General features: G+C 43.8%; 1 protein-coding gene and 1 long non-coding RNA gene across 4 annotated transcripts in view; one reads left to right on the top strand and one right to left on the bottom strand.

Moving 5' to 3' along the window:
* Positions 1-23,869, bottom strand: part of LOC137524970 (uncharacterized) — a 362,158-nt gene that overhangs the window by 90,969 nt on the left and 247,320 nt on the right. The window lies entirely within an intron of this gene.
* ALDH2 (aldehyde dehydrogenase 2 family member) overlaps positions 1-23,869 on the top strand; it is an 87,712-nt gene that overhangs the window by 17,190 nt on the left and 46,653 nt on the right. The window contains exon 2 of the mRNA XM_068245544.1: positions 5,316-5,420. Within this exon, the coding sequence (XP_068101645.1) occupies positions 5,316-5,420 (105 nt within the window). The remainder of the gene's footprint in view (positions 1-5,315; positions 5,421-23,869) is intronic.

The raw sequence follows: 23,869 nt of genomic DNA, 5'->3' as shown, positions 1-23,869 counted from the left end.
AAAGACCTGGCTACCTATACTGGGGACAGCCAAAGACCTGGCTACCTATACTGGGGACACCCAAAGACCTGGCTACCTATACTGGGGACACCCAAAGATCTGGCTACCTATACTGGGGGCACCTATAGACCTGGATACCTGCACTGGGAAAACCTATAGAACTGGTTACTTCCACTGGGGATACCTTTTTGACCTGGTTACCTATACTGGGGGCATCTATTTTGGGGGAATTGCTGCCAGATTAACTATTTTTGGGGAACTGCTGCTGCCAGATTAAGTGTATTTTGGGCAACTGCTGCCAGATTCTGTGTATTTTGGGGGAACCACTGCTGCTACATGTATTTTTGGTGATCCGCTGCCAGATTACGCATATTTTGGGGAGCTGCTGCCAAATTGTGTTTTTGGGGGGACCGCAGCTGCCAGATAACGTCTATTTTGGGGTAACTACTGCCATATTATCTGTATTTTGGAGGAACCTCTACCAAATTGCATGGATATTTGGTGAAATGCTGTCAGATTACATGTATTTTGGGGGGAAACACTATGGCAGAGTTCAAACTTCCCAGGCAGACCTTTTACACCACTGCAAAGGTCATGTATATTGTGCCCCAACCATGACCACGCCCTTTTTTTTCAGCTGGGGTTTTTATCAGTATAAAAATCAAAATATAAAATATTTACTGTTGTCAGTAAATTATTTCTTAGTCTGTAAAAATATAACATGAAAGGTGGGAAACGCTGGTATAGGGGCCCCATAATCTCCTATAGCCCGGGGGCCCCATGAGTTGTCAGTCCGCCCCTGAATGGGAACATGACAGTAAACACCACCTCTGTTCTTGGTTTCATTCTTCTCTGCTAAATCTGCCTGTTATCAGCCCTGATAAGAATCCCTGACTGAGCATTCAGTCTAGCTTTGCCCGGAATGATTATAGCTGAGTCATTCTTCTGTGATGTCTTTTCAAGCTCAAGTCTGCCCCCTTGTGGCTCTGCATTCCTGCTATTTATTCTCGAAGCAGCAAAGCAGAGCCACAACGGGGCAGGCTTGGGCTTGAAAAGGCATCACAGAAGACTGACTCAGCTATAATCATTCCAGGCAAAGCTAGACTGAATGCTCAGTCGGGGATTCTTGTCAGGGCTGATAAAAGGCAGATTTAGCAGAGAAGAATGAAACCGAGAGCAGGGTCGGTGTTTACTGTCATGTTCCCATTGATATATATGGTAAAATACATGAGGGTGATTCGTCTCTGGTTCCCTTTTTTAAAGAAAATCTGTAATGAAAAAAACCTCCCCTGGGGGGTACTCTCCTCGGGTGGGGGAAGCCTCCGGATCCTATTGAGGCTTCCCCCGTCCTCCTCGAACAGTGGGGATGTAAATAATTTACCTTCCCGACTCCAGCGCAGGCACAGTATCGGCTCTTCGCTCGGAGATAGGCGGGCCGCTTTACTGCGCAGGCGCAAGTCTCCTCCGCAGTAGAGCGGACCCGACAAATTGGCTATTTTCACCTATCTCCGTGTGGAGAGCTGCAACAGTGCCCCCCGCTGGAGCCAAGAAAGGTAAATCGGTGTTTATCAGCTCTTGTCGAGGGAATATTCCGGGACACTTCAGGGAAGCCATATTCCAGTGATGCGTATGCTGCAATGGACAGTACTTTGTTGCCATTCATTTGTAGCGCAGACGTACAACGTTGGATAGTGCTCAGCTCACATTATGACTGACCCTGACATGCAAATGTTTTGGATTTTATTTTGGCCTGCTTAAATGCATAGAAAACCTCTATTTTACAATGTTTGTGACAGAGACCTGGGGGTGTCTCCATTTGTTGCAGCACTGTCCTAAATGAGTTCCTACTCGTTGCAACTAGTTACTCCTGCAGCAGAATGGACAGATTCTATCAAGAAGCGTGTCAAACTCAGTGCAAAGTGGGCTGAAATTGAACACTGGGGCCAAGTCATGTGCTAACCTCAACATTTAGTGGCCAGCTCCCTCCCTTAGAAAGTTCCCTGGTGTCTACTGATCCTCCTCCCTCCCCTTTACAGTTCACTGGTGTCTAGCTGTCCCCCTTTGCACCCCTGAACAGTTCCTTGGTGTCTCCCCATATTTCTTCCCTGGGGATCTAGGGCTTCACCTCCGATACAGCTTTCCTAGTGGTCTAGAGTAGGCTAAACATAATGTTAAGTGGAGAAACCACTTGTGGGCCAAATCTGTCCAATGGGTCAGAGTTTGACATGTATGATCTAGAGCAGGGGTGTCAAACTCAAATACAATGTGGGCCGAAATTAAACATTGGGACCTTCCCTTATAAAGTTCCCTGGTATCTAATGGCCCCCCTCCAACCCCTATACCGTGGTGTGTAGTGCTCCTCCTCTATACAGTTCCCTGGTGTCTAGTGGCCCTTACCCTCCCCTATACAGTTCCCTAGTGTTTAGTGCTTTACCCTACCTCCCCCATATGGTTTCCCTGGTATTCTAGGGACTCGCCTGCAATTTAGCTTCCCTGGTGGTCTATAGTGGACCAAACCATAATGCAAAGTGGGGGAACCACCTGAGGGACAAATTTAATGGCTCTTAGGCCTTGTTCACATTATATCCGCTTTTGAAAAATTTTAAGCGCTTGTGCAATGATTCTCTGAGAGAGTTTATATCTGAGCGGTTCATTTGCGATCTTTTTCTAAGCGGTGCTTGAGCCATCTTTGAGGCGATTTTGCCTCAATGGAAGGTATAGGAAAAACGCCAAACACTCACAAAATCACTTTGGCAAGCGACTGCGTGAGCTTTTTTTTTAAATAAATTGTATTGTTCCTGTGTTTTTTTTTTTTTTTTTTTTTTTTTTCTTTCTCCCCGGATCAAAAGATGGAAGTGTACTGCAAAAAACGCTTACAAAAACGCCAACACAAAAATGAGCGAACGCGCAAAAAAAAACGCTGAAAAAACCCAGTGGACGGACACGTGAGCCAAACGCAATGTGAACAAGGCGAGGGCCAGATTGGGCTCACGTACCAGAGTTTAACATGTATGATCTAGACCAGGGGTGCCTATTAGCTGGATCGTGAAGGACTTCATGGTAGATCCCGACCTTGCTACATTTTCCATTCTGTGTATACAAGTGTGCTCCTAAAATTGTATATAGGTAGATCATTTTGACCTGTGTGTTTTTTTTTTTTTTTTTTTTTTTTGTTTTTTTTTTTTTTTTGTTTTTTAAGTAGGGCACAAGCTAAGAAAGTGCGGGCACCTCTGATCTAGACAGTTGATATTTCACAAAAGTGTACAGATTCCTGGGCATACTCCTCATGAGGTTGCGAATGGTCTCCAGAGGGATCTCCTCCCAGACCCGGGGCAAATATGAAATTATTTTTCACCTTTAGTTATCCCAGGAGATAATTTTCATCTTATCTTTAAAGTGAGTGTTTACCATTTTTTAAAAATAAAGTCGGATACTCACCTAAGGAGAGGGAAGGCTCGGTCCTAATGAGCCTTCCCTCTCCTCTCCCGGTCCCGCGCAGGATCCCCCGTGGCAGTATTCGAGCAGTTCGGTTAAATACTGCCACTTCCGCATGCCGAAGGGAGCTTTCGGGAGCACTCGGGCTCCCGAAGACGGGCCGCTCCATACTACGCATGCGCGAGCGCCCTCTATGACGCACTCGCGCGTGCGTAGTATGGAGCGGCCCATCTTTGGAAGCCCGAGTGCTCCCGAAGACCTCCGAAGTCCCTGCAGTGGCGGACGCGAACGGGGGAGCCAGCGCAGCACCGAGGGCACCAGGAGAGGGAAGGCTCATTAGGACCGAGCCTTCCCTCTCCTTAGGTGAGTATCTGCCTTTTTTTATTTTTAATGTGGTACCCATTGGCTTTAAAGTGTACCAGAGATCAAATACAATAAAAAAAAATGTATACATACCTGGGGCATCCTCCAGCCTCATGGGCAGGGATTGCTCCCACGAAACTGTCCCCTGCTGCCTGCAGCTCTGTACTGGAGATTTACGTAGATGCGCACTTCTTGCGCAGACTGGCTTCGACTGGAGGAAGTTACGGGACCCGGTACCAGAGCTTCAGGCAGCAGAGTACAGCGGCGTGGGAGCGATCTGTGCCCATGGGGGCTGGAGGAAGCCTCAGGTATGTATAAATCTTTTATTGTATTTGATCTCTGGTTTCCTTTAAGGGCTCTTTCACACTAAGCCGTCGCATTTGATGCAACGTTAAGGTCGCATAATGTGCCCCTAACGCAACGCATGTTAGTTTTGGTTGGACGTTATATTGAACTGCGTTATGCGGCTCTTGATGCATACTTTTTGACGCATACTGATAGAACGAAAACTGCGTACGCATCACACTAAAAAAAAACAAACAAAAAAAATTACTGAGCATGTGCAAACATTGTAACGCAGCTAAATAAGAGTATAACGCACAGCATGCTGCACTTTCATTTAATGTGCAGCGTTATACTCCAACGCAATGTGGGCACTGTGAACAGCCCATTGATTTTTCATTACTGTGAGTTGTTCTGCGTTAGGGGCTGCTGTAACGTGCGACTTTAGGTCCTGATGTGAAAGCAGCCTTGAACTAAATTTTCAGCATTTTACAATTGAAAAAGTACTATCAAATTTATTTTGAGTAAAAAAAGGCATCAGTTTTCCATCTGTGACCCTCCCTTCCATTAGCGAGCAATGTGATGCATTCGTCAATCTGGAAAAATTGCTTCAAACCCATACTTGCGGTCCTGAATGGATCCGTTCAAACGGAGCAATGTGAACAAATCCTATTGATTAGCACAGTCTGTTCCTTATGGTCGGCTAAACGCACATCTTTTTGCCAAGTGTGAACCGAGCCTAAAGGTGCGTACACACATGCGACTATAGTCGTTTGTAACGATCGTTCCCCGATCTTTACCAACGACTATCGTTACAAAAAACGAACCACCGACTATTAAGGCAAACGACGAACGAGCCAAATCGCTACAAAAGTTCTGTCTCGGCGGATTTTAACCAACGACGATCGTTTGCAAAAGTAGTACATCGTTGGAAACGGTCGTTCGTACTAGGCTTGACATGCGCATTTCACTATTTCTCCCTGAAACTTCTCATTTTTATGCGCAGGCGCAATAGTTGCTTTACGTGATGTAACGTTCGTTCTAACGATCAATCGTTACATACCTTTTTAAAACTTTACTTAGGTCGTTCTTTCATCAATTAAAAGTTCGTTCATCGTTCTCAACGAACGATCGTTGTCGCAAGTGTGTACGTAGCATTAGACATTTCCTACATAATTTATGCAGTATTTGCCAGTGGACTTTCAAAGTGGTGAACCTTCCAATTCAATTTTCAGCTTTTTATAAACAACGAATGGCAAGATGCAGTCAGCAAGAAGACCTTCCCTACAATCAACCCATCCACAGGAGAGGTCATCTGCCATGTAGCAGAAGGGGATAAAGTAAGCACATATTATACACTTTTTTTTTTAATTTGTTTTTGCCTTGGCTCATGTTAATCAGTATAAGTTGCCGTCTTTTATGTATTTAGTTTAGTTCATACAGCCGGTGCCTAGCAAAACCTGCATATAGGAAATTTGCATGTTTGTAGCATATTTTAGTTTTTTGGTTTCTGCTATTCATTATTAAAGTGACAACTAGAATGAATCACATTAGTTACTACTGGGAACCACTTCACTTTGCTACACATATTCGCTACCTGTTTATCTGACCTGAATTCCACTCTGTTTAACAAGCTAAGATAATGTTTAAAAGTAAACATTACTTGTTTTTACTTCGGATAGAAAACTATGAAATTCTAGACACAAGCTGGGAGTTGCTAGTCCTGTATAGCTAGATAGCATTTGGCCAAGGGTGAAATACCTTCAGACCTATTTAGTAAAGCTGCACTGTAATAAACTGCAGCAAAGCAAATACGTACTGTATATGGTTGTTTATGATCCTGAACACTCAAGATTCTGAATTCTGCATTGCTGGCTCAGTGAAGTGCTGAATTACACAGATGAATTGCAGTACAATAATTTGGTAGCAAAAATTAACCTATTTATGTATTTTTTCTTTTTTTGCAAAGTTTAAGCCTCTTTCATACTGGAGCGTTGCGTCACCCTGTTTTTTTACCACAGGGTAACGCAACATTAATGAAAGTCTATGAGGCTTTTCATACAGGGATGGTGCCAAGCAATGTAACAAATGTGACTTTTTTTGCCGCACGACAACGCTAGGAAAATCGTGCATTGGGGGCTGGCTTGTGCGACGGACCAGAAGTCTATGGGGGTGCAGACTTTTTAAGAGTTTTCGAGTTGCGGCGCAGAAGCATATTTTGTTAATACCCCTCTGCGCAATTCGTCTTTTCAGCCACATGAAGTTTAGCGCTACAGAGCCTCACTTCCTGATTAGCAGGATGGCAGAATGGGGATTACTGCTTATTAATGCAGAAAACCTGAAGGCCTTTTTTAGCGTTGCTGGTGTGATGCAATCATCTAATTGCATCGCACCAGCAACGCAGGCCGGCAGTGTGAACCCAGCCTTAAAGGAAATGCCTGCTTCACTCCATCTCTTTCTTGGTAATCTCCTGCGGCTGTGCAGCATATTTTTTCCCACCATCCCAGTCAGTCTACAACTGATAGACTGTTAGTAGGGAGGTATGGCTGAAGCTAAAAGAGCTAGAACTGTGTTGCCAGGCAACCACACTGTGTCAAATGCTGAGACATGCGGGGGTCTACAAATGCTGCCATCATTCAGCTGCATTAAATGGCAGCTGGCAAGCGTTTGGTGGCTGACAGATAAGAGGATGAATAGCCTGAAAAGTGTGATGTTCAGAGTGGCAAAATGTGTATATATATGTATATGTGAAAAACTATTTGCCCCCTTCCTGATTTCTTATTCTTTTGCATGTTTGTCACACTTTAGATGTTTCTGCTCATCAAAAAACCGTTAACTATTAGTCAACGATAACCTAATTGAACACAAAATGCAGTTTTAAAGTTTTTTATTATTTAGTGAGGAAAAAAACCTCAAAACCTACATGGCCCTGTGTGAAAAAGTGATTGCCCCCCTTGTTAAAAAATAACTTAACTGTGGTTTATTACACCTGAGTTCAATTTCTGTAGTCACCCCCAGGCCTGATTACTGCCACACCTGTTTCAATAAAGAAATCACTTAAATAGGAGCTATCTGACACAGAGAAGTAGACCAAAAGCACCTCAAAAGCTAGACATCATGCCAAGATCCAAAGAAATTCAGGAACAAATGAGAACAAAAGTACTGTAATTGAGATCTATCAGTCTGGTAAAGGTTATAAAGCCATTTCTAAAGCTTTGGGACTCCAGCGAACCACAGTGAGAGCCATTATCCACAAATGGCAAAAACATGGAACAGTGATGAACCTTCCCAGGAGTGGCCGGCCGATCAAAATTACCCCAAGAGCGCAGAGAAAACTCATCCGAGAGGCCACAAAAGACCCCAGGACAACATCTAAAGAACTGCAGGCCTCACTTGTCTCAATTAAGGTCAGCGTTCACAACTCCACCATTAGAAAGAGACTGGGCAAAAACGGCCTGCATGGCAAATATCAAGGCGCAAACCACTTTTAAGCAAAAAGAACATTAAGGCTCGTCTCAATTTTGCTAAAAAAAATCTCAATGATTGCCAAGACTTGTGGGAAAATACCTTGTGGACCGCCGAGACAAAAGTTGGAACTTTTTGGAAGGTGCGTGTCCTGTTAAATCTGTCATAGAAGTAACGCAGCATTTCAGCAAAAGAACATCATACCAACAGTAAAATATGGTGGTGGTAGTGTGATGGTCTGGGGTTGTTTTGCTGCTTCAGGACCTGGAAGGCATGCTGTGATAGATGGAACCATGAATTCTACTGTCTGCCAAAAAATCCTGAAGGAGAATGTCCGGCCATCTGTTCGTCAACTCAAGCTGAAGCGATCTTGGGTGCTGCAGCAGGACAATGACCCAAAAGACACCAGCAAATCCACCTCTGAATGGCTGAAGAAAAACAAAATGAAGACTTTGGAGTGGCCTAGTCAATGTCCTGACCTGAATCCTATTGAGATGTTGTGGCATGACCTTAAAAAAGCAGTTCATGCTAGAAAACCCTCAAAGCTGAATTACAACAATTCTGCAAAGATGAGTGGGCCAAAATTCCTCCAGAGCGCTGTAAAAGACTCGTTGCAAGTTATCGCAAACGCTTGATTGCAGTTATTGCTGCTAAGGGTGGCCCAACCAGTTATTAGGTTCAGGGGGCAATTTCTTTTTCACACAGGGCCATGTAGGTTTTGAGTTTTTTTTTTTTTTTTTTTTCTCACTAAATAATAAAAACCATCATTTAAAACTGCATTTTGTTTTCAATTATGTTATCTTTAACTAATGGTTAACGGTTTTTGATGAGCAAAAAACATTTAAGTGTGACAAACATGCAAAAGAATAAGAAATCAGGAAGGGGGCAAATAGTTTTTCACACCACTATATGTATGTGTGTATGTATGTATATTATATTTTGCCACTCTGAACATCACACTTTTCAGGCTATTCATCCTCCTATCTGCCACCCACCAAACGCTTTCCAGCTGCCATTTAATGCAGCTGAATGATGGCAGCATTTGTAGACCCTCGCATGTCTTAGCATTTGACACAGTATGGTTGCCTGGCAACAAGAAACCCCAACGTGGCACATCTGAGTGCAGCCACTGAGGTGTGAATTCCTGCCTCTCCCACCTCTCCACTGTGCGAGTGCTGGCAAGTGCCCAGCCAGTGCATGGGAGCAGCTAACTGTGTGACTGCACAGCCTGGAGCTACCCATGTGAAATGGCCCTAAAGGAGGGAGTGTGAGCAGGCAGCTATCAGTTGCTGAGATATGACTAGGGATGGTCAATGAGAGGCAAATAATTCAGAGTTGACACATAATTATGTGAATTTTTAATGTAGCTTGATAAACAACCAATCGAGTCCTATCTTGGCTTCATTTGGACCATTTTCAAGCTGTACAGATGTGCATGAAGACTTAGGTAAGCCTGTTTAAACTTGAAATTATTTGCATTTCATTGACTAGCCCCATCTATGAACTTCTGGAGCTGGGTGTTTTCTTTGTTTTTACAAACACTTCAGTGTAATGCAAATTTTATATGTAATTTTTACATCTCTATTAATGTATGTGTATATATGTGCATGTATGTATATATATATATATATATGTATGTGTATATATGTGTATGTGTGTGTATATATGTGTATGTGTGTGTATATATGTATATATGTGTATGTGTGTGTATATATGTGTATGTGTGTGTATATATGTGTATGTGTGTGTATATATGTGTATGTGTGTGTATATATGTGTATGTGTGTGTGTATATATGTGTATGTGTGTGTGTGTGTGTGTGTGTGTGTGTATGTATGTGTGTGTATATATATATAATATATATATATATATATATATATATTATAAAAAAACTGTGCCTGAATTGAAGCTTTATCTTCCCTGATTGTCTAACAGCTTTGCCCTGCACCACTGCTTACTTGTGCTAAGCGGGCCTCCCTCAGTATGGGGCATGGCCAGGCAATGGGGCAATATGAATAGGTGTCCTATGGGGGAGTGTGACTCTGCAAATCCTGGAACGGTCAGGCATTTCAGCACTAGAATATGAGAGTTGGGACTTGCTGAGGATTGGGGCATTTTAAATTGGGCAACTAGCTGTCACTTTGGTGCTGCATATTGAGGTGTGTGCTCAGGTTCTGAGGACCTCATTCAATGCATAATGCCTAGTACACACTAGCAATTTTGATGGATCAATCATTGGTCAATTTTACCACCTCCATGTAGTATGACCATTTACCTATATAATCTGCATAGAGTTGAAAATCTGTTTGGCCCTCATACTACATGGAGGTGGTAAAATTGACCAATGATTGATCCATCAAAATTGCTAGTGTGTACTAGGCTTAAGTCTTGTGAACTTGGTGATGGGTGTCTGCAGGTCTTTACAGCTGGAGTGGCTTCAAGTGACAGGTCAAGGCACAGATAGAAGCTGATGTAATTGTGTGAATTTCCCTATCACAAAAATCGATATAGTGGTAAGGATTGGATTATCCTAGACTTCAGCACACCTGAGTTCACCTATCCTCCTCCCTTCTGAGACCTTCTTTGCCTTGCTGTACATATCTAAAGAACATTTAATTTTATTTTTGGTCAGTCTTATCTCGCCATGGTTAGGAGTTACAGCCTATCAGCCATAGACAGCCACACAGAGGACATAACTCTAAAGCCGCATCTACACACGTAGATGCGGCCGCGATGCTCCTTATCAATCGAGCCGCTGATGCGGCTCGATTGATAAGATCCAACAGGACGGATCTTGCTTCCGCCAAATTCCCTGCTCGCTCCCCGCGAGGGGACAATGTCAGGGAATCGAGCGGAAGATAAGTGGCGGGGAATCGTATGGGACACGGCGGGCACACGGAAGAGGCGATCCGGCGGCTAATCGAGCCGCCGGATCGCAGCCTCATCTACGCGTGTAGATGACGCCCTTGGTCCCAAATATGTTAACCTAAAATTAAGAAATAAATAAATAATGGAGTCAAACGTAAAAATAAACGTGTTTAACTAAATTTTGTTGAAAAATGATTTGTAATATTGAAAAAACAAAGTTAAAATGTAAACTATTTTCTGAGTAAGCATGGGGAACAGTTGTGTGTTTGAGAAACCATTTGTTAAATTATGGGTTCCTGTAATCAATACATTTTGGTATGGACATGAAAGTTAGATAACGAGGGATATATTTGTTTTCTATTTTGGCAAATGATTTTACTAACTGGTGTAATTTAACGTGGTGCCCTTTTTTTATACAGTTATTGCCAAACAAAAGCAGTTGTAACATTGATGTCTATAGGAAGTGTTGTGTTTTTTTTTTTTTTTTTTGTTTATATCCGGATGATGCCAATTAATGCCATTAACTCTTTCTCAGCCTATATTGCATCCACTCTGCTTGTCGCTAAACTTGTGAACTCGGAATGTACGATGCCTCTGACAGTCTGAGTCCCAATTCTGTGAGAATACTGTATAAACAAGGAGTCTTACCTCAGGGGTCACCCCCGAGCTGCTTGATTACTCTGTTCTGGTCTAAGCCCTATCCCATACAGCCATATCAATCCCTGCCATGTACTGATGAGGACCAAAAGTCCAAAACAGGCTGTCTACATGTGGGGTTGATGCGGCTGTGTAAAATTTTTAAAGCTATAGGCTTGCTAAAAACCAGCGAATGGTGTCTGGGTTGCCTGGCTGGAGGCTTGCCTGGCTTACAGGGACCAAAGAAGATACTTTGCATATTCAGTAGTGGTTAACCACAAATGTTCTTCTTCACACTACAAGAGTTTTTCTAAGCGGTTTGTGATTTTTTTTTTTTTTTTTAAAAGCTCTTGTTAATGTTATCCAATGTGTGTGTTCTCACTCAGGGCCATTTCTACCGCCGTGCGGCCTGTGCCGCCGCCCTGAGCGCTGCTGGGAGGGGGGCGCTGTGATGGAGGGGGGAGCCGCAGCCGCGGGGAGGGCAGCCCGACCTCTCCCTCCCTTCCACTGCCCGGGCCGCCCTCCGTGCGATCTTCCCTCGGACTGCAGAGTAATGCAGCAGGGAAGCGCTATAGAAAACTACTCACCTCCCTGGTTCCGATCGCTGCTCTCTCGCCGCCAGTCTCATCTCTCCATAGACGCTGATACACCACACACCACACACACGCACGCGCGCTGCTTCCTATTTAGCCGGAAGCAGCATGTGTGTGTATCAGCGTCTATGCAGAGAGATGAGACTGGCGGCGAGAGAGCAGCGATCGGAACCAGGGAGGTGAGTAGTTTTCTATAGCGCTTCCCTGCTGCATTACTCTGCAGTCCGCGGGAAGATCGCACGGAGGGCGGCCCTGGGAGAGGTCGGGCTGCCCTCCCTGCGGCTCCCCTCTCCATCATGGGGGGCACCTACCTAACCTATCCTGGGGGGCACCTACCTAATCTAACCTATACTGGGGGGCAGCTAACTAATCTAACCTATACTGGGGGGCAGCTACCTATCTATACTGGGGGGCACCTACCTATCTAACCTATAGTGGGAGCATTAACTTATCTAACCTGTATTGGGGGCACCTACCTACCTAGCTAGCCTATACAGGTGACAACTATACTGGCTACCTATATTGGAGGCACCTACCTAACTAACCTATACTGGGGGCATCTACCTATCTAACCTATGCTGGGGAGCAACTATTCTGGCTACCTATATTAGAGGCACCCACCTAGCTAACCTGTACTGGGGGCACCTACTACCTATCTAATTTATACCGGGGATGCCTGCCTATCTAACCTATACTGGGGGCAACTATACTGGCTACCTATACTGGAGGCACCTACCTGGCTAACCTATACCGGAGGCAACTATGCTGGCTCACCTATGCCTGGCTACCTATACTGGGGGGACCTTTAGCTGGCTACCTATACTGGGGTACCTATTCTGGGGTAATCTATACTGAGTGCAACTATACCTGGCTAACCTATACTGCGGGCACCCATACCTTGCTGCGGGGGGGGGGGGGGGGGGGGGGGTGCAATTTTTACACCCTCGCCCTGGGTGCATTTTAGCCTAGAAACTGCACTGTTCTCACTGAAGCTATGTGATTTTGTAAAAATACCCCATAGCATTGCATTGACAAGAGCTTCTAAAATCTCTAGTGTTTTTAAAAGCTCTTGAAGTGTGAACCAGCCCTTAAAGCGGAATTCTTGCAATTTTCCTCCGGTTTTAAGGCAAATGCGCTTTGAGTCCTATGGGAGAAAAGCGCTTTACAAATGTTATTGTATATTGGTATTGTATAAATCACACCAAGGGTTTTTTTTTTTTTTTTTTTGTCTCTTCTGGCCTCCCATACTTTCCTAGTGGTTTGGGTCACCCCAAGCTGCTTGGTTACCCTTTTATCTCAGCTAACAACCTCTCACCCCATTTAGATGGTCTGTTTTACTTAAAGGGACACTTAAGTCAAACAAAAAATGAGTTTTACTCACCTAGGGCTTCCAATAGCCCCCTGCAGCTGTCCGGTGCCCTCGCCGTCTCCCTCCGATCCTCCTGGCCCCGCCGGCAGCCACTTCCTGTTTCGGTGACAGGAGCTGACAGGCTGGGGACGCGAGTAATTCTTCGCGTTCCCAGACACATTAGCACCCTCTATGCTGCTATATGGTATATGATATATGCTATAGCAGCATAGATGGCACTATTGTGGCCAGGAACGCGAAGAATCACTCGCGTCCCCAGCCTGTCAGCTCCTGTCACCGAAACAGGAAGTGGCTGCCGGCGGGGCTAGGAGGATCGGAGGGAGATGGCGAGGGCACCGGACAGCTGCAGGGGGCTATTGGAAACCCCATGTGAGTAAAACTTATTTTTTTTGTTTGACTTAAGTGTCCCTTTAAGGTGTCTTAATAACGTATTTATGCTTGCAAAAAAAAATCTATATATCCCCTTTTGATGTTGCATGTATATAGCTGTCTATTCCAACATCTTGTGAGCAAACTGGATTGAAGCCTGACGAAGGCTATACAGCCGAAAGTTTTCTCACTCTAAAGCTATGTACCCACCTGGCGATATTCCAGATGCCCGTGTTTTTTTTTTTTTTTTTTGTTTGTTTGTTTGTTTTTTGTGTTATACGATGTCGGCAGGTGGGTACAGAAGCACAATTGCGAGCGTTGCGAGATGACTATTTACCACCTGCACAGCGCAAAGTACCGTGATCGCTAGAAGTCTCGCTCGTGCCACAGTGTACCTCGCGCTTTACCCGGCGACAGGAAGAGGCGTCGCTAGCGACCGTCATCAAGGGGACATCGCAGGACCCGTCGAGTGGACAGCACATGGTTTTTTGTTTGTTTTTTTTTTCTCCTCAATTAGCCAAAATGATTCAAAACTTCTTGCTTTTACTGATGGCTAACACCGTACAATGCCCTACTGCTACTACTATGAGGTCTATGGGGCACCCTTTTTAATAGGCACCTTTATCACATGATACGGTAGTAGTAGGGAAGGTCATGGAAATTGTTACTTGCGCAGGTGATGATCTTGCATGATATCAGAGAGAAGCACATGCTTTCAATCTTTTTTCCTCGGACTCGCGTCATTGTCATCAGAAGTGGTGTTCTGAGTGGAAAAGATTAATTATCTCCTAATGTGTGCAAACACACTGACATTTGTGGAACTCATCCTTAGCTTCTGGTTGCTAATGAGAATCTGACTTCTGGTACTGTCCATTTGTTTCCCATAGTGCACAATATTTACACTGCTTTATGATTTTCTCCTATTCATCCCTTCCCAAAGGGGAAGCAGCTTTTTGTTCTGTGTGAAGAGTGTGACAGTAAGCGAGGATAGGGGAGGCAGAATAGCAGCAGTGTGTCATTTGACTTGCACAGCAGAAGGGAGGAGGTGGCACTGCTGTCCTGATTGAGGAGGAATGGAGGGCAGTCAACTGGCTGAGGTTGAGTAGTTTGTTTGTCACAGACTTTAAGCCAGCCTGTGTGTTGTGTTGAGCTGCAGCAATGGGAGGGGGGAGGGGCTCATCCTCACACGTTCAAGTTTCCCTTAGGCAGCAAAAAATCTAGGCCTAGCCCTCAGCTTGTAATTGAGCCAGTCAGATTAAGGCCCTGCTGAATTAGATTTGCCCAGTTCCAACCTGCATACAATGGAATGTGCATGCATGCATGCATGCTGTAATTTGAATTAGTGTGAACATTGTCAGGTGTAGTTTCTTGTGTGGATTTTTGTTAGTTGCACTGACAGACTCTGCCCTCTGTTGGCAGGGAGGAGTAGCCAGGAGAGCACATAAAAAGTTCCATCTGAGTGCTTGGTCTTCCTTTTGGCCCTCAGACCTCACAAGAGTCTGATGTAAGATTCCAGTTGCTATTCTAGGTAGAGGAAGCAGGCTGAGGTGAAATGTTGCAAAGAATAATTGTTCATTGCTTTTTCCAAATCTTTCAGGGAGAGCATAATGTGAATGAATAAGAAAATGTGCGAGGAATCTAAGTTTTTGGATTGTTAATGGGAGAAACCCATGCAAACATAAAGGAACGTACAAATACCACACATGTAGGCCAATTCTGCAAGGCTGAACCTCGACTGTTTCCTAAAACTAATGTGGTTTGGTAGGCTAATGATTTGATAACTAATTAACTGGCTGTCAGATACTAAGGTTTGTTTGTTTGCTTTGGATTTGTTTGTTTTTTAATCGCCCCTCGCACAATTGGTTCTCCCATGTGTATTCTGCTCTTTCTTTTAGCCTAGGTTAACATATTTTGCAGTGCAAACCTCCTGTGGCAGGAAAGCTTGGGGCAGAACGATCGCACTGCACCATGTGATCGTGCATGTTACTCTGCAGCTGAGTGTGCTGATGAGGTAATATGCATAGTGCTGCCCCCCCTCCCCCGCTTAGTGACATACGGCCTGCTGGACAGGAAGTACGCCACTGGATTACAGCCGCTCTGAGATCAGTAGTTTTCACTTGCTGCATTGCCGTAGGCTGGAATTGTTGAATAATCTGTGCGGCAATGCACTGCAGAGTTTGCGGCAGGCTTGTGGCGATTTTGCTACTTCTATCCCACCATGTCGCAATAGTGTGCAAGTCTCCATAGATTTTCATTGTCCTCAGGACACGCTGTGGTGGGGGAGTATTGTGAGTGTGTGGCGTGAAAGTTGCCTTACACAGAAATTACAAAGTTGAAATCCATACTTTTTTCTCTTGTCTTGAATTATTTCATTACAACTGTCACTTGTGGGTTTGTTCACCTGCATTGGCAAAGTTGTGGATTTTCTTTTTTGTTATTGGTGTGTCTGGAGCTTAGAGAGATGGCAGCATTTCAAGCGATTCCAAAATCTCAAACTTGTACAGCAACTTTCTTCTGTCAGTTGAAAGGTCAGCTGAAATGAACTGCAGACTAAGCCTCAGCTAATACACTTTTTTCAGTGTGTTAAAGATTAACCGTGTACATTTAGAACTAACCTAATTTTGAGTGGTTTATGGTTGGCAAATACACACCTTGTCAAAGCAAACAGTATAATAGTCCTATGTAGCAGTCTGTTGTTTGGTTATTCCAAAGTGTGTATGTCTATCTCTCACATGTGCATGGACTAGTGTTAGTGTACAGTGTATGACTACAGCTCAAGGGTAAGTGTGCAACTTGTGTATAGCATGTGGAAATAATGTAATACAGCTTGTTGGCTGGTAGCACATAGTGTGTGTGTGTGTGTGTGTGTGTGTGTGTGTGTGTGTGTGTGTGTGTGTGTGGATGCACATTGCCAGCAATAAAGATGTTGCCACCTTTGGTAAATTTCAGAATGTAAATCAGGATTTGTTCAATGGGCAAACGCTAACTAAACTTTAAGTAAAATTTGTAAAAAAAAAAAAATAAAAAAAAAAAATCATAATGTTGTCGTCACTAGTTTCTCTTTATATTTGGGTGTTTAGTGGTAGGGATATGGAGGTGTTTTACTAAATATGGAATTTTTCAACTCTTCCAGTGATTCCATATTTAAGACTGCTAATTCCATTGCAGGACAAGTTGATTGGCAGCAGTAAACAGGGCAAGTAAAGTGTGTAACCACAGGGTTTTCCTTTTTCCTGTAACTTATAAAGATGTCAAGCAAGGGTTTAGTATAAATTATGAGTATAATAAAAAAAAAAGCTTGAAACATCAAATCAAAATTGCTCCCCAAAATCTCTGATCATTTGCACTTCCAGGCTGCAGCTGCTCAACCCGCACTAATACAAATGTAAAGGTGGCCATACATGATGATGGGCATATTCGACCAAGAAACACATCTCGCTCTACTCTAATCTGGAGAGATCTGTAGGCTGCCCATACAACGCAGGCTGATTCCCAATTGATTTCAGAATGAAAACTCTCAGGAATTGTCTGCTGCTTAGTGTATAAGTGTCCACCCCTGAGTGAATGCATTTATACATTACCGGTCGTTTGTTGCCCACTGTGCGGTGCTCAGCTGTCTTCAGAATGCCCCGCAGGTTATCATATTCAATTAAATACAAAGAAAAGAAAAAAATTGGTGGTACAGGATGAGGGATCAGCACGCCAATTGGAAGTATAGGTAGCCAAGTATAGGTGTTCCCAGTATAGGTAGCTAGATATACGTGCACTAGTATAGGTTGGGTAGCTATAGGTGCCTCTGTACAGGTTAGGTAGCTATAGGGCCCCCAGTACAGGTTAGCTAGCTATGGGTGCCCCAGTATAGGATTCACCCCCTAACCGCAGGGATATCAGGCTTGACGTCATCAATCTGCGCCCTGGTATCGTGGACAGAGAAGACCGGAGTGCAGGAGAGAGGCACGGTGAGTAATAGTGCCGGCAGCCCTGCTATCGCTGCAGAGGGAGGAAGGGAGAGGGGACATCGCTGAATGGAGGGGGGGGGAAGGAGGGGGTCACCTATGCACCTGTAGCTAGCTAACATGGGGCACTTATAGCTAACTTATCCTGGGGGGTAAGGCCCTCCTTGGAAGCATGCTCAACATTGTGCTGAGCATACTGCTTTCAGCTAATTTTTCATAGCGCCCAGGAGGTTAAAACTGGTCACCTGAGTGGGCAGCGGAGGTGGCCATACATGTTGTTGGGGGCAGTGTAAAATGGTGGATGGTCCATATGTGGAGTTATCATCCCAAATAATGTGTATGTTAAGTCTTTAGCTGCTTTATTGCCTTTATCTTTTTAGGTGGTGGAAGAAATACAGCCAGAATGAAACTATAAGGGGAGTTTGTACTCTGCTAATGTTTGCTCTGGATGTGCAGCCTTCTTTCCAGGTGCAGAAAGATGATTTGCATATTCAGGATGTAACATGGGAAACCACAGTTGCTCGCTTATAGCTTCGTTATTGCAAATGCCTTCTGTTTTAAGAAGGCAAAGTAGAATTTGGCAAATACAAAATCTGATTGTATTCTTCACAGAAGCCGACTGCTACAGCTGTACAGTATTGCCCAGTTTGAAAAGCAAGCCCCACTATATAAAAGCACTCATGTGATCTCCAATTTTGAACAAAATAGAACTAGTTTCCTCTTCTATAAAAGGATCTCTCTTGCAGAGAAAAAAAAAAAAAATTCCGTACCTTGCTATTTCAAAGTAAGCATTTCCAGAAGAAACCGGAATGCCAGTTCGGACAAGATTGTATCTGATTCCAAAGCTGTGATGCTCAGCTAGGGAGTTCCTCTGCAATGGTTCTATAGGAGCAGGGAATACAGCAGGAATAGATGCATTGAATATTTAATTTAGTGAAAATTTAGAATTCTTTGCAGTGGGTAGAGAAAAGATCCACCCCATCACAGTATTCTTCCTTCCTCTGCAGCCTGAAATGAATCATATTTTTCCAGCTGTAATCACTCAGTGCAGTTTATAACTGCCAAATGAGAGTAGCAGCAGCTAAGAAAAAAAACAATAATCCTGAGGATGGGAAGGACCATCTTCATGTCAGTACTTTGCAGAACCACCTTTTGCTGAAGCGGAAAAAAAAGTATATTATGATTTGTATGTGTAGTACAGCTAAGAAATAAAACATTAAGATCAGATACATCAGTCTAATTGTTTCCAGTACAGGAAGAGTTAAGAAACTCCAGTTGTTATCTCTATGCAAACAAGCCATTGAAGGCCCATACACACGTCGGATTTCAGCGAACGACCCGACGTTTGAACGTTCCGTCGTTCGGACGTTTCCGCGTCAAATCCGACGTGTGTACAGACTATCGTTCGGGTGATAAGACTGGTTACCAACGATCCGCCGGGCGGATCGCTGGTAACCAGTCTTATCACCCGAACAATAGTCTGTACACACGTCGGATTTGACGCGGAAACGTCCGAACGACGGAACGTTCAAACGACGGGTCGTTCGCTAAAATCCGACGTGTGTATGGGCCTTAACTCTCCGACTAAGTTTAGTCGTGGAGAGGGCTGTTATCTGACTTTTATTATCTCAACTGTTTTCTTTTCCTCTGCTAGAGGAGAGGACAATAGTGCACAGACTGCTCTGAAAGAATCACTTTGAATGCTGAGTGTTGTGTAATCTGCACATATTCTAGAATGATGCAATGTTAGTAAAAACACTATATACCTGAAAATAAAAATATGAGACTATTTTCTTTGCTGCTAATCTTCTAGTAATTATTCATAGTACACAACCAATTCACTATATCATATATTTTTTTTTTTTCGCTTCAGTGTCTCTTTAAAGAATATTGCTAATACATACCATACATCAAATTAAATAGTATTAGTAAATAGTAATAGAATTAATGTAAATGGGAAACCAATAGAATCAATATATTTACCAGATATTGCATCATCTGTGCAAGACTGGAGAACCCCTTTCATTTTCAGCCTGAGTTTATACATATCTAGAATCCGCCAACCTGCAGGAATGCACATGGCTGAGGTTCTGAAAATGAGTGGTCTCTAGACTTGTATACTACCGTATTTAGTACTAGCACTGAAAGAGCTGTATAGCCATCTGTGATAAGGCATGGCTCAGCCCATAGTGCTGACACTAACAAAATGCAGTTCTTCAGCACATAGTCCAAATATACCTTGACCATTGCATCATAGACCAAACCATGTAAACATCAGTCTGGCATCTTTGGTCATTAGCCATCTATTGTAGCCCTCTCCTGTATGGCCATGGTGTTCCATTAGCTCCAAACATACCTTACGCTTTGCCCTCACTCACACAAGAGGGTCTGTTATTCTCACTTATGTTGCTTGAATGGTCAGTCCAGTATTCTATCACTTCTTATTGAAGCATCAGACTATAATGTACAGATTGATATATGAAACACATTCATTCATTAAAAGAGACTCTTAAGTGATATTAAATTTCCTTTTTTAACTTTTATTCATGTTTATCACTATAACCCCTGCTAAACCGCCGCTATCCCGCAGCAAAACGAGGGGTTAATACCCCCAAATCTCCTCTGTTCAGTCCGGGGAGCGCTTTCTGCTTGAGGCAGAGCTAATGGTCCCAGCCCTGCCGCTCAACGTGTCAATCCCGGCTGATCTCCGCCTCTCGGGGGAGAGGCAGAGATCCTCGCGGTGATTGACATGCATGAAGGCAGAGCTGAACTCATAACTCTGCCTCTAGGAGCAGCAAAATCAACGACCTAGAAAGTCGTGGATTTTGCCGGGGGGATTTGGGGGGGTATTAACCCCTCGTATTGCAGCGGGATAGCGGCGATTTTAGCTTGGGTTATAGTAATGAACATAAATGCAAGTTAAAAAAACGGAATTTAGCCTGGCTTCAGTGTCTCTTTAAGCGTATCGCATCACTCTTGCATCGCAATACTGCTCCTAGTGTGTATGTGTGGTGCAGTTTTTATCACAATAGTTCATGCATGTGGGTGCAAGGAGGACACAGAAATCCTCAGTTATTATTATTATTATCATTTTTTTTTTTTCAACATTGGTGTGGTATGTAGTGTCAACTTTTCCTGGCCAGATCTGCTGCTTGTGTGATTGGGAGCAATGCAGACAGGAATTACTGAGGGCCAGATGAGAGCTGCTGCAGGTACAGGGTTCATTCACTCTCTAAGGGTACGTTTCCATTGGTGCAATTCCATTGCGGAAAACTTATGTGCGATTTTCGCATGTGTGCGTTTTTCTATGCGATTTTGCATGCGTTTTGTGGCCAAGCGTTTTTAACCATGTCAATGCTGGTGTGCTTTTTACATTGTTTTTACACAAAAACGCGTGCGAAAACTCATAGAAAAACACATGCGTTTTTCCTATTAAATTGTATGCGATTCGCATGCGGTGTCCGAATTCGGATGCCTCTGCTGTGCAGATATTTCCTGCACAAGAAAACGCTCAGTTTTCCTGACCAGTGGACACAGGCTCATTCACATGTGTTGGTTATGTGAATTTGCATGCGGGGAACGCATGCGAATTCACTTTACTGGAAACGTACCCTAAAACTCTGTGGGCAGACATTTTATATTGGAGGTCACAGCAGGGCAAGCCTGTATGGCAGTACTGTGTGCCAATACAAGTATGGGTGAATCTGCTTTTGTAGGCGTGTGTTTTGCTTGCATGAGTTGGAATAGAATAAACAATTTGTACATTAAAATAGATATGTGGTGGGGTGTTTTAATCTATTTTTAACAAAACTTTGATTAGTCCTGCCTTTCATTTTGTCTGTACCCTAATGCAGGCAGAAGCCATGCTCTGAGAACTGAGAGAGATTGCAGCAATGCTGACAGAGGAATTTTATTATAAATATTTGGATAATGAAAAGAATGAGGTTGGGGGTGGTGCACAGCCAGCATCTTAGACTTGTTTTCTTATGGTGTCGCCTGCATTTATTCTGCTTTGCCCACTGTCTTGAATAGCCTCCCGCACAAACTGCTTCTGGATTGATTATATTCAACAGAAATGTCTGTTGTGAAAAGACATAGAAACTTGCTGGAAGACCCTCGCAGAGATGGTATTTGTGAGCAGTCAGCTTCAGTAGTTCTCCAGTTTGTATCAGGAACTGAACCAGCATAACGGATATTGAAAATGTGAGCTGTTACCAGATGGGGTGTATTTCAGGAAGGCGGGAATATAATGTAAGACTTTCTGTTGATATACTAAAGTACAAGGCACCTTTTTCCTGCAATTCATCCAACCTGGTATACCTGATCATGTATGCAAAATGCCTCAAAGGAATTTGTGGGAGAAACAGGACGAACTCTAGGCGAATGCATGAACCACTACAGATTCACTATTAACAGCAGAGAAAAGGATAATAAGATATACTGATCTCCCTTTACCCACACACTTTTGTTCACGTGGACACAGTTTAAGGTTTTTTTGTTTTTTTTCCCGTCACTGTACTTATGGGTGGCTTCAAATCGCATAAAGAGTGACTAACACAAGAAATTAAATGTATACATTGGTTCAAAACTGTAGAGGGATTAAACAAGGAATCTAACTTCTTGTGGTGGTACGATGGGTTATAAATGGCACAATTTAATTTTTTTCATTTTTTTTTGTTTCATATGCTGGTAAGATGGTGTTTACTGCCATTATTCATTTTATTTCATGTGTTGGGAAGAGTTTTTTAAAGGTCACAGTTCTCTTCAGCTTAGAACTAATGGTGCATGTAGTCAGCCCACCCATGTTTGAACTCTGGATTTACAATGTCTCCCCATCACCAGGAGTCTGTATGTTATGTTTAAAGTGCGTACACACGCACTACTTCCGCCAAAGCCGTTTCCGTCAGACCCTCCCGCTGGGTGGACGTTTAGCCGACAGTAGCACGTGTGTACGCGCTGTCGGCGGACTGATAAGGCCGTTTCTGAACTCAGGAGATCGTTCAGAAACAGCCTTATCAGTCCGCCGACAGTGCGTAGACACGTGCTACTGTCGGCTGAACGTCCGCCCAGCGGGAGGGTCTTACGGACCCGTTGACGGAAGTAGTGCGTGTGTACGCTCCTTTAGGTAACTGGTGATCTTATCTATTTACAGTGGGTTGAAAAAGTATTCGGCCCCCTTGAAGTTTTCCACATTTTGTCACATTACTGCCACAAACATGAATCAATTTTATTGGAATTCCACGTGAAAGACCAATACAAAGTGGTGTACATGTGAGAAGGGGAATGAAAATCATACATGATTCCAAACATTTTTTACAAATCAATAACTGCAAAGTGGGGTGTGCGTAATTATTAGCCCCCCTGAGTCAATACTTTGTAGAACCACCTTTTGCTGCAATTACAGCTGCCAGTCTTTTAGGGTATGTCTCTACCAGCTTTGCACATCTAGAGACTGAAATCCTTGCCCATTCTTCTTTGCAAAACAGGTCCAGCTCAGTCAGATTAGATGGACAGCATTTGTGAACAGCAGTTTTCAGATCTTGCCACAGATTCTCGATTGGATTTAGTCTGGACTTTGACTGAGCCATTCTAACACATGGATATGTTTTGTTTTAAACCATTCCATTGTTGCCCTGACTTTGTTTTAGATTGTTGTCCTGCTGGAAGGTGAACCTCTGCCCCAGTCTCAAGTCTTTTGCAGACTCCAAGAGGTTTTCTTCCAAGATTGCCCTGTATTTGGCTCCATCCATCTTCCCATCAACTCTGACAGCTTCCCTGTCCCTGCTGAAGAGATGCACCCCCCCCCCCCCCCCCACCCCGAGCATGATGCTGCCACCACCATATTTGACAGTGGGGATGGTGTGTTCAGAGTGATGTGCAGTGTTAGTTTTCCACCACACATAGCGTTTTGCATTTTGGCCAAAAAGTTCCATTTTGGTCTCATCTGACCAGAGAACCTTCTTCCACATGGTTGCTGTGTCCCCCACATGGCTTGTGGCAAACTGCAAATGGGACTTCTTATGCTTTCTGTTAACAATGCCTTTCTTCTTGCCACTCTTCCATAAAGGCCAACTTTGTACAGTGCATGACTAATAGTTGTCCTATGGACAGAGTCTCCCACCTGAGCTGTAGATCCCTGCAGCTCGTCCAGAGTCACCATGGGCCTCTTGATTGCATTTCTGATCAGCGCTCTCCTTGTTCGGCCTGTGAGTTTAGGTGGACGGCCTTGTCTTGGTAGGTTTACAGTTGTGCCATACGCCTTCCATTTCTGAATGATCGCTTGAACAGTGCTCCGTGGGATGTTCAAGGCTTTGGAAATCTTTTTGTAGCCTAAGCCTGCTTTAAATTTCTCAATAACTTGATCCCTGACCTGTCGTGTGTGTTCTTTGGACTTCACGGTGTTGTTGCTCCCAATATTCTCTTAGACAACCTCTGAAGCCGTCACAGAGCAGCTGTATTTGTACTGACATTAGATTACACACAGGTGCACTCTATTTGGTCATTAGCACTCATCAGGCTCATCTGCAGATCAG

The sequence above is a fragment of the Hyperolius riggenbachi genome, chromosome 1 (assembly GCF_040937935.1).
Source record: "Hyperolius riggenbachi isolate aHypRig1 chromosome 1, aHypRig1.pri, whole genome shotgun sequence".
Taxonomy (NCBI): Eukaryota; Metazoa; Chordata; class Amphibia; order Anura; family Hyperoliidae; genus Hyperolius; species Hyperolius riggenbachi.
Note: the sequence above shows the minus strand (reverse complement) of the source record. Positions and strands in the feature narration are given on the sequence as shown.